A 14,939-nucleotide genomic window follows, 5' to 3' on the forward strand; every position below is an offset into this window, starting at 1 on the left:
TCACAACCGTGTTCTCCAGGTACCCTCGTCCACCACACCGGCCCCTGGTCCGGGAAGGAAGACGTCCCGGCCAGAGTCTCCCATCATAGTGTCATTTCCGTCCTCGCCATAAAGAGTGTCATCTCCCAAGCCACCAATCAGGATGTCGTCTCCGTTCCCTCCGATCAGCGTGTCATCTCCGGCGCCTCCTTCCAAGGTGTCATCCTTCCACCCACCAATCAGAGCGTTGTCTTGATCGTTACCTAAGGCAAGAGGCAAGGCAGCTTTATATCCACAGCACATTTCAGCAACAAGGCGATTTAAAGTGCTTTACATAAATCATTAAAGAGCAGTTAAAAACAATGAAAAACATTCATTAAAGAGAATATAAAAACAACTAAAGCACATTTCAGACCAAAGATTCTCGGCAAGATTAACAGCTCCTAGCAATTCTCCAGTCTGCAGCGTTCTTCCACTGAGTCAAAATGCTTATCTTATCATGAATTAGCTCTTTCTTGCAAACCGAGCACTGTTACCCTTTACAACAGAAACGCATCCCTACACTTGTTAGATAATGTTTAATTACAGGGTTGTCTGTTGATTTGTGTTTGCTCGCCGTTGAGAATGATTGTAGACAAAGCGGCGTGCCAGATACGCAATGCCATGACACAGGTGCCCCCTTGAGGCTAATGTTTGAAGTCCCTCTAGTGCGCGACTATTTTATATTGATGAACGTCCGTTACAATCAAGCCATTGCCAAATTAGTTGATACAAAGGTAATTAAGCCTCTCAGCTCCACAAAACTCTCTCTGTATTTCTCAGTATGAATATGTTTAAAAAATTCTTGCTTCCAGCGACTTTTGTTCACAGCAGCTCAAGTGATGCCACTGAGAAAGGAAACAGCAGTGTTCAGCTTTGGAAACGAAGAGAACTGCTGCAACAGGTGAAGGCTGAAAAACCCAAGAAACGCCCGCAAAATGTTTCAGTCAGTGATTGTACTAAGAAAAGACCACCACGTTCAGCAGAAGGAATGAAAACCACAAAAGAGACCGATGGACCGACCACATTTCTGTTGCATAAAAATTACAAGAGTCCATCGTGTTTTGTAGTCCTCGATGTCATTGATTTGACAGGTAAATTAATACAAGAAACTGCATGGAGGAGGGGTAAGGAGAGGGGGGATCACCGACGGTTTGCATCATGTGGATGCACCGACGGTGTTGTTGACATTATATGGAATTCCTCATGTGGGCAGAAACTACACACTATAGCTTTAATAATAGGATGAATACTTTTTTAATTAAATTAAATATAATAAAGTGACATTTGAATGGCATTATAGAGGAAGATTGACATCTGTACTACTTACCTAGTATGTCATTGGACTGGGAGGGACAGCCTTGCACCGTGTGGACCTTTGACAGATTCCTCTGAGAGTTGAGATCCAAGCGGCAGTCAACCTGTAGCTGTTTCAGAGTCACTTTGAAAGCTTCAATTTGAAAGAATGGTACATCACCAGTTGAGTTTAGTGATTTCAATTTAAAATTCACTCCGTCAGAGCTTTGAAATACTAAGTGCTGATATTTGGAACTTTTGGCGTAGTTGAGCAGAGTGAATTTTAGTTGTTCCCCTTTTGATGTGATTGTCACCTTCAGATCGTCTGTTGATGAGTCCAGTGTGACTTGACTGCAATGAAGATAATCCATGTCAACCGACACAGTATCAATACTCTGATCTTCTGCAAAGTTGTCGATCATTGAGTTTCCATATCCTTGTTTGATTATGTAAGTGTCTTTTCCTTCACCTCCAACCATCAGTGCCCCTCCGGTGTACGGATCAAGCAGATTCTCATTACTGTTTCCAACCATGATGTCGAAACCTGAGGAACCGTACATTTCTTTAACTGAATCATGATTAATCATATTCATCATTGTGCATTGAAGGCCATAGAAGACTCGGAAACGGCTGACACACTTGGGTTTCTGGTTTCTATAATCAACAGTTACAGGGAACATTAACGAGTCATCACAGCTGCTGCGGTTGGTCATCAGTCCAGCTGTTATTCCATCACTGGTTTTAATCTGCAGGTGCTGATGAAACTTTGAATCAAACCAGTTCTGTAAAATAACATCTTTTCTACCATGTACCAACATGATGATGCTCTGCCCTTCACAAGAACACTTTATGTTCTCGTATTCTTCTTTCAGAAAGAGAATATCCAAGGCTAGATCTGGAGATTGATTGTTGATGGTTTTTACTCCTTGGCCCGGCGTGATAACGTACCAGTCCTCTCCTCCTCTACCCTGGATGAAATCATCTCCTCCTCCTGGGACAATAACATTGTGTTCTTTGTTCCCTCTGATGACATCGTTGAACTTTGACCCGCGAACCTCCGTCAAGCTGCTAAAAGCCTCGTCCTCCTGTAGGTCCACCAGCAGAGGAGATGGTGAGCTGCTGTAGTCGATGCTGCTACTTTTAATACACTTGGTGAACAGGTTTCTCCTGTCCAGGCAGTCGGCCTTGTTATCTGAGATTGTGAAAGTGATCAAATCTTTTGTGACAACAAGCAAATGTCTGTCTGCTGCTGATCTGAACCAATTCCCTAAAGTCACCCTGATGGGCGTGTTGTTGTGGGGAGCTGTCAGAACAATACTGTCATACAATACTTCCACTCTAAAAGTGTGAAGCTTTGCTTCTATTATGGCCAGGTCTGTTTTAGTGTCTTTGGAGGTATTTTCAATCAACACTGACGACTGTTTTCTGACTTTCACTATGTACATGTCTTCTCCTTCACCGCCCATTAACTGATCATGACCTCCTCCTCCATCTATGATATTATTCTCTCCATTTCCAACAATCACATCGTCATACTGAGACCCAAAGACGTTTGTAACTTTGCTTAAAAGTGGCTCGGATGCATTCACATTTTCACTTCTAGAACTAAACATCTTGTTAACCCCTACAGCCACCAGCTGAACAGAAGAAACCACGACTGAGGAAATCTCAAACAAGACTCCGTCTCCAGACAACATGTTCATGTGACGATACGGTTCCCCTAAAAACCATCCTTCTATGGTCACAGTGTGACTTCCCTCATACATTAACACAACATCATTTCCAGATTTAGACACAGAAATGTGACTGTAATTAACACTGAAATGAAGAGTGTCTAGTGCTTTGGAAGGATCGTAGTTGTTAATGGTTGTTTTCCCTCCATTTTTAGGAATAATGTACGTGTCTTTTCCTCCGCATCCTTCAACATAACTTCTCTGTGGACCGAGGAAGAATATGTCATCACCTGGTTCACCATAAAGCCTGTAATAGTAACTTAACATGACTTCAATCACATGTTCATCCTCTGCTTTCTGAATTGCAAAAAAATGATTAGAATCTCTATGTCCTTTGTATTCCCCAAACCTTGACTCTGATACAGCTTTAACACCTGAAACCACCGTCACAGAGCCGGCTGGTATGAACCAGAGTATTTTCTTATGTAGTGTTGTGTACTCTAACTGCTGTGACTCTCCCAGGCCAAGAATAATATCTTTGCTTCCCTGTGTATCAATCTGCCAACACCTTTTCCCAAAACTCTCATTACTAGACACAAAATAGTCCATGCAGAGTTCAGACGGACCCTGGTCGGTGAGGCAGAAGTGAATTCCTCCTCCGTTCCCAGAAGAGTCGCCACCGCTAAAATCAATGGCACTCGTTCCATCCTGTTGCTTTGTAACTTTGTAATATTTGTGATAGTCTGATATCTGTGCAACAAGTATGTGTCCCTGCTCAATTTCATCGTAACGCCAATCATAAAAGAAACTCGCCGCCCTAATGTCAAAATCCCAAATCTCATTCAGAAAGCCTAAAGAAACGGCCCCCAGTTTCTCCAGAAGTCCAGCATCTTTCGGGAGGTTGTTTAGTTCATTCTGTACGCCCATATAAATTTCATCAATGCCCATCCGGACTACGGATAAAGCCAGGTTTATAGGCATTATCAACGGGACCAGTTCAGGCTGAGCAGTTTCAATAACATCTAAACCAACTATACTACCATCTAAGGAAGCATCGATATATCCCAGCGTGTCACCTCTCTTAAAATCTTGTTTATCATTGTATATCCCAAATCCAATTCCCACTATTGGTATAACTGACGTAAAACCCTTCTTTGCAGGTCTTTTCATGACCGATGTTACAGCTTTGGCCATTCTGGCCTCTGAGGACAGAGCTTGTTTTGCAATAATAGACGATGTCATAGCTGTCACTCCATGAGCCGTCTGCAGAGACCCCACCACGCCATCTTTAAAGTCACCCTGTTCAAAAGCACGAACAGCTCCTTTCATCCCCAGCATGAGTCCCAGCGTCCCAACAGCATGCCCAGCGTGCTCTACGTACTTGCTGCCTTGATGGGAGGAACCATGATTTTCCATGTCATGAACTGCTGTTTCAATGCTCTCTGACATTGCTTTAGAGTAGTGTTGACTCTCCGGAGATAATTCAGCTCTAAACTCAACAGATTTAGCGTCAGTACCGTTTAACAGATTACACACAAACTCTCCGTTCTCCATTCTGGCGCTGCCCTCCTGGACCTGCAACCCTGCCAGACTTTCACCATATTTTGCCTTTAACTGACTGTAGACTTGTTCAGCGGTTAAAACGCTCCGCCTGGAGTAATACGATTCAAGTTTGAAGGACTTTTCCAACTCAGAGGCAGATTTCAAGTCTTGGGATGTTACGTGGCCGTCGTTGTAGCCTCCTAATGCTCCGGATGCTGTAGAGTCGCTCTCACCTACTGTATTTATGAACGTTTCGTAATCCTGAACTGCATTTGGTTCAGTTATCTCGTATTTCTTAGCGATATTGAATATCTGAGATGGATCTTTTTTTCCAATCCACTTATCATACAGTTGGATTTCACTTGTTATAAGCTTTTTAAGATCATTCCTTAATTCCTCACTAGTCGAAGGATTTGGGTTTTGTAATTTGCTGGAACGTTCATAGTCGGCTGAGCCACTAAATTCACGCCTGCTTGGGTCAATCCAAGAACGTCCTCTTGCCATTGAATGTTCTTCCCAAAGAAAGTTCAGTCCATTCGCTTTGATATTGTTGTCTGTGCTTTGGACCATATCCAGGGCCATGAGAATCAGAGGAAATGTCCGGAAGTTTCTAGCAGATTCAGATATAACTGATGCAGTGAAATATGTGGTGCACCAGGCCTCAGCTGGGAGCGGCAGGCGAGGTGTTGTGGGCTCTCCACGAAAAATACCTTCCACATATTGAGCGTATCCTTCTTTAGGGTCATTTTGGCCCATTTCTGCTTTAATTCCTTTTCGTATGTCAGAGTATCTTTCTTTTCCTATCTGATCTTCAATACATTTCTTAACTTTTTGTTCATTTCCTCTTTCATTGTTGTCAAGCTTTTTTCCGATTAGATAAACATACAGACTTATAGGATTAACCTCTAATATCCAGTCATTGACCTTCAGGTATGTAACCTCATCTTCTCCGTCCTTTGCATAGTGACGGATTACATTCCTGATATCTTCTCCTGATTTAATCTCATAACAGTTGGAAAGAATATCTTTTACTTTTTGTTTATTATTTATCGTCTCTACCTCCCCTGTAAGCTCATACCATCCTGTTTGTTCATTTTTTACTTTTTTTTTGGGGGATAAATAATACTCTTTTAGATCCAAGTTTTTAATCTTCATTTTTTCTGGACGGGGTATGTTTTCGTCATGAAACAATCCCCAGGATAGAGCTTCAAGTTGATTACAAGCATTACGTTCATTAGCATTCAAGTTATCATAAACATTCTGGTTAATAAATCTTTTTGGCTCATCTGGCCAGCTGTCTCTGTAGACCAGGAAACGTTTTTTTGTTTTACCTAGAAAGTTTCTTTCAGCGGTAAAGATTTCCTTTCCTTTACTGCCGGGTTCATTTCTAATAATTACATCTCCGTTCCTATCGAGGGTTGCGACCACTTTCTTGCTGTCATCTTCATGTCGCCATTGCTCTCCATCCTTTTGGGTGATTTTCTCTCCTGTGTGGCTGACCTGGATCACAGCGTCCCTGATGTGCAGCTCTGTCTTGATGCCGGCGGTCTCATGGAGATCCTTCAGCAGTGTTTCAATGAATGCTTTATCTGATCCGACGTCACAGGCCACCACACTTATTGTTTTAATTTTATTGGAACGCCTGGAGGTTTGTTGAATGATTTTGGAGACATCTTGCACTTCATATCCTCCCAGTCTCATTTCTCCCGAGTTGTCTTTCCTGCCGTGGCCGACCAGCACCAGCCGGCTCTCCTCTGTCAGAAGCACGGAGTCACCTCGGATCAGTACTGGTCTTTGGTTGTTATCAAGAACGTAGACAGAGGAAACCGTTGGATGCTTCTCAAAAAGATACGTAGCAGCTGTTCTGACAACAGGGTCATCTTCCAGGATGAGGATCTGCTGGTGGCCGTACTGGATGCTGTGATCAACCGGTCTTTGTGGAATTTGGTATCTGGAAACTTCTCCAAGTTGGTTCATGACCTGGTAAGTCTGATGATTCTCCTGGTTTGTTTCTAGGACTGCTGTGATGCCACGGGCCGTAAAAACTCGAATGAAGTTATGTTGGAAGTCTTTGGTTGTGTTTCCATCGAGAGAGAACACGGGCGCAGTTTCCAGTGACGGTTTCAACATCAGCTCTGCGAGTGAAGAGCCAGAAAGGCCAGACACAGTTTGTCCATCTTCTGAAACACTCCCAAATATTTTCACCAAGGTGTAGCTGTCTGCTTCTGGTACACACGAGACATTGAACAGGCATTCATTGCTGACTATTACTGAGTAACGAGGATCCATGCTGTATTCCTGTTGGACTCTGTCATTTGTTGACTTTTCTTTGTCAGTCATAACCAGAAGTTTTGGGCTGTAGCTGTGCGAGATCTCCGAAGCACTCAGGAGAACATCTTGTGTCTTCTGTTTATCAATCGCTGCCAAGAAGCCTTCAAAATCCTAGAAAATAGGTGAAAAAAACATATAAAACAGCAGAAAATCATTGTTGTATAGATTACATTATCATACGTTGGAGGGCATGAACGTTTAACTCAAGAAAGTCCAATATAGTTGTCTTAAAGGGTAACTTCCTATTTTCCCATTTAACCCTATACGGCAAGGGTTCTCAAACGTATTACTCAAAAGGTCCGCATCTGATTTTTATTTAAGGCTGGTGTAGCCTATATACACAACGTTCCACTTCCGGGATTGCTCCGTTGCCAGTGGAAATTCCACCAGATGTCCCTCATTTCAGCCAAATGTCCGTCCCCTTCCTCTGTCTTTGTGTTGGCGTTCTAACCTCCGGTGGATTTGTGAGGACTATGGTTAACTGCTCCTCAGATCTCTGCAGGGTAAATTCAGACAGCTAGCTAGACTATCTGAGTTTTCTGTACAACTAAAACTACTTTTGAACGTACACATGTTCCACCAAAATAAGTTCCTTCCTGAGGCTATTTAGCAGAGGCACCGTGGCTCTGTCCGGAGCTTAGAACCTCCCAAGATGATTGTGATTGGTTTAAAGAAATGCCAATAAACCAGAGCATGTTTTACTCCCATCCAGGAATGCTGTGTGGACTAGCCAGACCTTCCTCTGCACTGCTGTGGAGGAAGGTCTGGCAAAGAGAGACTATTATTTTAACAACTCTTTCTGGATTGTGCTGCTGACGTAACAATAATAGTTGAGGGAACAAAACTGCGTCCTTCCAACCAATTGCAGAGTTTTTATAACAACTAATATCAAGTTTTCCTTACAATTACGCTAAATCTTTCCTGCTAATTACCAGGTTTTTATTTTTGTCTGCTGGCTTATGCACCGCATGTTGGCAAGGCTGGTGCAACCCAGTGCAGGTTAAAAATATGAAATCACCCTTTTAACTCCTCCTGTTGAACTGCAGTTCTACAACTTTTATTTTTGGTTTCTGTCATTGCAAGATCTATCGACTCTTTTGATAATATAGTTTTATTAATTAAACACTGATTTGGGTTCCAGTAAAATTGAGTTCAGTCTTTCTAAAGTCAGTGCAGCTTTTGATTTAATTTTAAAATCCACTAACCTGTTCCTTCTGAATGACAGAAGCTGTGAAATTCTCATCCTCAAGATCAGCGAGCAAAGTCATCGGGTTTCGGTCAATGTCCTCCCTAAAAGAAGATAAACAGTGCTTTACAGTGGATTACTCGGGACAAATAGTTTACCGTTTATCTTCCTTTACTCTGGAGAATGGAGACATTTGTACAGTCAGATTCATAACGCAGACTGAGGCTATGTTCAAACTTGGTGTCTTTTTTGAAAAGAAAGAGTTGACTAGGGTGCTTTTGTAGTAAAAGAAAAAAGCTGCCAACATCTTGGTTCCAAAAAGCAGCCGAGAGCATCTTTTGTTGCTATAACAACAGCTTCTGCTACAGGATCCTAGAGCGCTATGTGGAGCGGTGCTAACGTTAGATAAAACAAAGTGGTGGAGCGAGCTAGAGAAAGAACAGAGAGAGAGAGAGAGAGAGAGAGAGAGAGAGAGAGAGAGAGAGGAGTGCTAACGTTAGATAAAACCAAGTGAGTTTCCTATACAGGGAGCACCAGGTCATTTCATATAACTTGCTGTGCTCTGACCTTTTCTTGTTGTTATGGAAACAACAGGTCTGGCTACTGCGCCCGTCATTGGTCGGCGGAGGGCGTCTTTTGAAAAAAGTTGGCGGTGGGGTTAAAAAAAGGAATCATGATTTTTTCGAAAACACGGTTTTCCCCACATTAGGATTAAAATGTAAAACAGACGCTGGCAGCTAACATTTTTTTTCTTTTTTCAACGCAGTCTCACTCCCAGTGCGTCTAAAACCAACCCTTGGTCAGGGTTATCTTTTCAGTGGTTTCAGCGCGGGGGTTAGGTCTTCATCAGAGTTTGATTTTAAATGTATTCTCACCAGAACTGCACTAACGACCTTTTTGACACCTGCACTGGGTTGCACCAGCTATGCGTTAGTTCAAACGTAGACTAGTTAGATAAAACAAAGTGGTGGAGCTAGCTAGTGAAAGAACAGAGAGAGAGAGAGAGAGAGAGGTGCTAAAATTAGATAAACAAAGTGGTGGAGCGAGCTAGAGAAAGAACAGAGAGAGAGAGAGAGAGAGAGACTGGCCCAATCCCAAAGTGAGCCCTGAGGACTAAGAACTCACTGACTTAATTGATCTCAGGTACTAAGTGAGTGAGTGTGTGAGGCCACATGGGCTCAGATAGGTAGAAATGTGATCGGGACAGCACTTCACCAGATCACATGTTACCTTGGCGACGTTTAATAACAAAGATGTTGCTGACACTTGCCGGTTTGGGAATTCTCATTTTAAGTTTGTTGCTTTCCACACGGCCAAGGCCCAGGAGACGGCTAGCTGATTCCAAACTCTTGTTTTACCAGCTGGACAACAGGTTGGTCCGTTCTGTGGTCGTGTGTCGTGCTGTTGTTTACCTTCGTAATTTCCGGATTTCCCTATTGTCTCCACGGTAAACGTCACAACGCTTTGAACTGTGGGTAATTCCCTTTGGTGAAGTCTGCATCGATGCAGACTCACGGAATGGGCTCGGTAAGTGTGTACTCAAACCTCACGCACTTTGAAGTTTCACATTGGGACAACCCTAAGCCCTTACGAATTTCGCGAGAACGCGCACCGAAGTCCGTGAGTCTGTGAGTCCGGACTTTGGGATTGGGCCAGAGAGAGGTGCTAACATTAGATAAAACAAAGTGGTGGAGCGAGCTAGAGAAAGAACAGAGAGAGAGAGAGAGAGAGAGAGAGAGAGAGTGAGTTCTTACCTGCTAACAGATTTCAACTCATCTCTGGCCACATGCACGGTTGTGTCCCTAAGAGGAAATACAGTCATTGTTAGCTTTTCAGTTCACATTAATAAAAAAATAAATAAAACACACTAAAACAATCAAATTTAACTCAGTCATCAGAGCCTAATCGATTACTTGGAGCAGATATAAACCCCAGGCCAACATTAGCTGATTAGGTATATGTTGGCTGATGGAAGCAGAACCAAAACAATGTTCCATAATGTTATCAGACATTAATAACAGTAAAAACAGTAATAAAGTAGCAATTTCAGGCTACAGCTAAACTGCTCTTTAATGTTTTAAGTAAAGCACTTTGAATTACCTTGTTGTTAAAATGTGCTTTACAAATAAAGCATGCTTGTCTTGCTACATTTGCATTTTTAAGCTGCTTTTTAAGACAAATACGATTTCTGTCCACAACAGTTTCAACTCCAGTAGCAGAACTAATCTCCATCCATATCAACATGTCTGACAACACATTACACTTAATCTCGATAATTTTACACAGGCTCGGGCCAGGGTTGCGCGGTAAATGAGCAGTCAGGTGATGCGTTTCGATTCAGGACCACATATGGTGTGGTCTAAATCTTATTGGAGTGTTCACACTACTTCTGAAGATGTAGATTTGGGCCACTTTTGCCTTTAGTCTGAACATAATTAATTACATAAACTTTTGCAATATATCACTTTAACCATCTCTGTGTTCTCTGTGCTTTTGTGTTTAATATTTGTCTACCTATGGAGAGGAACAAGGAACAAATCCATAACAAGAGACCTGTGGTTCGGTGGGTTCCTGATATTTTCATGAAACATGTGATCAGACAGTCCTCTGAGCTGGTGTAGTGCAGCGATATCCGGGCTGAGCTCCTTCCACTCTTCATCTCTCACCTCTGGGGAACAAACAAAACAAAATACAAGTATTCAAACCTGTAAGAAAATCACTTCTGTCTTCGGTCTGTGTCTCCGTCATTAACGCTCTACTCTCGCATATCCAGCTCTGTCTCCACAGCGCTGTAGCGTAATGTCTGGCTACACCCCAGATGCATTCTGGGATAGGAGAAGAAAGCGCTCTGGGTTGTTGAAATTTTCAGTGTGTAGCTTGCTAGCTCAAAGTTTGTTGTTGTTTCCCAAAGAGAAGGGACAGTTTGAGAACGGAAACACAGAGAGATTTCAGGTTTTTATGGAAAAGTACTTCCATTGATCTAAAAGTTCTCAAACGTTTCACTCAAAGGTTCACATCTGATTTTTATTCCAGCTCAGAGATCCAGATCGATTGGCAATAACAAAATAACATTTATTCAACTCACTTTTAACCTTCGAGCAACATATATATTCAGGTTGATTCGATTTAGGTACAACAGTTACAGTAGTTAAGGTAACATTTGAATGTGATCAGATCAGACTGTGGTTGTACTGGGCAGCTTCCAGGTATGAATGTGATCAGATCAGACTGTGGTGGTACTAGGCAGCTTCCAGGTATGAATGTGGTCAGATCAAACTGTGGTTATACTGGGCAGCTTCCAGGTATGAATGTGATCAGATCAGACTGTGGTGGTACTGGGCAGCTTCCAGGTATGAATGTGATCAGATCAGACTGTGGTTATACTGGGCAGCTTCCAGGTATGAATGTGGTCAGATCAAACTGTGGTGGTACTGGGCAGCTTCCAGGTATGAATGTGGTCAGATCAGACTGTGGTTATACTTGGCAGCTTCCAGGTATGAATGTAATCAGATCAGACTGTGGTGGTACTGGGCAGCTTCCAGGTATGAATGTGATCAGATCAGACTGTGGTGGTACTGGGCAGCTTCCAGGTATGAATGTGATCAGATCAGACTGTGGTGGTACTGGGCAGCTTCCAGGTATGAATGTGATCAGATCAGACTGTGGTGGTACTTTTTATTTTTTTTTTTTTTTTAAATAATATAATTGTTTTTGTTTTTTAAATTTAAATTTTTTTGTTATTTTTGGGGAGTGTTCACGTAACGAATGAATGAAATAGTTTGTGATAAGTTGCAAATGAGAAATTGTTCTCAATTGACTTACCTGGATAAATAAAGGTTAAATAAAAAAATATTCATTTTCTCCTACTTGCCTATTGTATGTTTTACTTCTCTATTTTTATAGCTTTAGTTACTTTGCATATTCATATTAATTATACAAAATATTATGAATAATCTATGATGTATTAAAGTGATTAAAGAGGAGACTTTATTGATCCGGTGGTGAAATTCACAAGCTACCTGCCAAGTCAAACTTCTGCTGTTATTTTGGTGTAAGTAACTCAAAAGTAATGCAAAAGTAGTGTAAAACAAACATTCAGACACAGTAATATTGGAATATAACTAATTACTCTCAAATGACAGTAACTAGTAATCTATAATGTATTACATTTTGGAAGTAACTTGCCTAACACTGTTAGTTAAGCAATGTCTACCACAAGTGAAGCATTGGCATCATGGGCGATTTTAGACCTTTGTCTAAATTTCATCTCAGCCCCCCCTAAAAATTATATTTATTTTTAGATGAGTTTTAGTGCTTCAAGTGAGACTTTGCATCTTGTTTGATAGTTGAGGACAAACAAATACAGGTTCAAAGGGCTTGAAACAGGTTTAATATCCTGTGTGTTTGTCGCCAATGCTATGCACCTGTAACTCAGTCAAGGAAAGGGTCAACAGAAACATAGTGTCCAATCTCTCTACATACTACTCTCTACCGTTGTCTCTCTACATACTACTCTCTACTGTTGTCTCTCTACATACTACTCTCTACTGTTGTCTCTCTACATACTACTCTCTACTGTTGTCTCTCTACATACTACTCTCTACTGTTGTCTCTCTACATACTACTCTCTACTTCTGTCTCTCTACATACTACTCTCTACCATTGTCTCTCTACATACTACACTCTACTGTTGTCTCTCTACATACTACTCTCTACTGCTGTCTCTCTACATACTACTCTCTACTGTTGTCTCTCTACATACTACTCTCTACTGTTGTCTCTCTACATACTACTCTCTACTTCTGTCTCTCTACATACTACTCTCTACCATTGTCTCTCTACATACTACACTCTACTGTTGTCTCTCTACATACTACTCTCTACTGCTGTCTCTCTACATACTACTCTCTACTGTTGTCTCTCTACATACTACTCTCTACTGTTGTCTCTCTACATACTACTCTCTACTGCTGTCTTTCTACATACTACTCTCTACTGCTGTCTCTCTACATACTACTCTCTACTGCTGTCTCTCTACATACTACTCTCTACTGTTGTCTCTCTACATACTACTCTCTACTGCTGCCTCTCTACATACTACTCTCTACTGTTGTCTCTCTACATACTACTCTCTACTGCTGTCTCTCTACATACTACTCTCTACTGCTGTCTCTCTACATACTACTCTCTACTGCTGTCTTTCTACATACTACTCTCTACTGCTGTCTCTCTACATACTACTCTCTACTGCTGTCTCTCTACATACTACTCTCTACTGCTGTCTTTCTACATACTACTCTCTACCGTTCTCTCTCTCGGATACTGAGAAATCCAGAGAGAGTTATGTGGAGCTGATAGTCTTAATTAGCTTTGTAGCAACTCATTTGGCAATGGCTTGAATGTAATGGGCGTTCATTAATATCAAAAAGTTAAATCTTGATCTTGAGATTGTTAAAAAGTAAAATATGTCTCACCGAATAGTTCAGTGAGGCTGAGGAGGCTGAAGATGATCAGGAGCCTCCAACTCTTCTTCCAATCTGCCATCGTTCTGTGAAATATCACAAACACAGAGCGACAAAAACAGGAATAAACATCAGGGATATAGCAATGCATCATGAATGAAGATTAGAGATGAAAAATAAATATAGATGGAGAGATGGAGTCTGGTGGAGTTTGGTGATGGTGATTTCGGGGCTGTTTCATGTTAAACTAAAAGGATCTTACTCTTTAACTAAAAGGTCTATCTCTGTAGGGATCCATCCCATAATGTTGTCAGACACTTAGAATAATAATCTGAGCCTGTAATATTACACCTGTTACAATCTCACTGAGTTACGACACATTTTAAAGTAACATTTAGTGGTGTTTTGTTTGTTTAAGAATTCCCCAACACCGCGAAACATTTCTTCATAGGAAAATAAAGCCGTGAGTATTATTTCCTGTTAGCGAGATGGACATTATTTTCAGGAGTTATTACGTTGCGTTGAAGCAAGCTGTCCCATCACTGTTCCCCTGGTCAGAGCCAGAACCAGAGACGGTACGGACAACATCTGTGTCCCAACAGGTGACGGTACGTCAGCGCAGACAGCAGTGTGTCCGAGCTGCTGACAGATATAAACATGTCGGGAATTAATATTGAAGCTTGCTACACGTAATATCATTACATTTTATCAGCCGTGGAAAGTAACTATGCCATATTTCAATACAACTGTAAGGTACTTTTAATTGAGTATTTTCATTTTCTCCTACTTGCCTATTTTACATTTTACTTCTCTATTTCTTTAGCTTTAGTTACTTTGCATATTCATATATACAAAATATTATGAATAATCTATGATGTATTAAAGTGGATAAAGAGGAGTCTTTATTGATCCGGTGGTGAAATTCACAAGCTACCTGCCAAGTCAAAGTTTTGCTGTTATTTTGGTGAAAGTAATTTAAAAGTAATGCAGAAGTAGTGTAAAGCATTACAATTCAGAGACAGTAATATTGTAATATAACTAATTACTCTCAAATGACAGTAACTAGTAATCTTTAATGTATTACATTTGGGAAGTAACTTGCCCAACACTGGTTGGCAGAGTATTTAAACTTGTATGTGAAACACATAAAAACAATCCATCTCTTTAACAGCTTACCTTCTCCTGGTTGAAGCGCAGACAGAGAAGCACTGACTGGACAAAGAGAGATGTTCCTTTTTATAAGATAAATCAGAGAAACTGCACTTTGGCTTTGTTTATTCTCTGTCTCAAACTCTTATTTGCTCAGCCTCTGCATTCGATCTGTGTAATCATGTTTTACCGTAACTCACGTCAAACTGAGACTGCAACAACAAATAAACACACAAAGGAAAGAGCCAAGCTGCAATTTAACCCTACAGGACAAATGTTTAG

At 41.3% G+C, this 14,939-nt stretch overlaps 1 protein-coding gene across 1 annotated transcript; it reads right to left on the bottom strand.

The window, feature by feature from the left end:
- Nucleotides 1-14,775, bottom strand: LOC120561104. The gene is made up of 7 exons (XM_039804057.1): nucleotides 14,685-14,775; nucleotides 13,521-13,594; nucleotides 10,600-10,714; nucleotides 9,801-9,848; nucleotides 8,066-8,150; nucleotides 1,349-6,971; nucleotides 1-242 (listed from the first exon to the last, which is right to left on the bottom strand). Exons 2-7 carry the CDS (start codon nucleotides 13,588-13,590, stop codon nucleotides 1-3), a joined length of 6,183 nt encoding a protein of 2,060 aa, XP_039659991.1. The 5' UTR covers nucleotides 13,591-13,594; nucleotides 14,685-14,775.
- Nucleotides 14,776-14,939: the final 164 nt, after the last annotated feature.

The sequence above is a fragment of the Perca fluviatilis genome, chromosome 6, assembly GCF_010015445.1.
Source record: "Perca fluviatilis chromosome 6, GENO_Pfluv_1.0, whole genome shotgun sequence".
NCBI classification, from domain to species: Eukaryota; Metazoa; Chordata; class Actinopteri; order Perciformes; family Percidae; genus Perca; species Perca fluviatilis.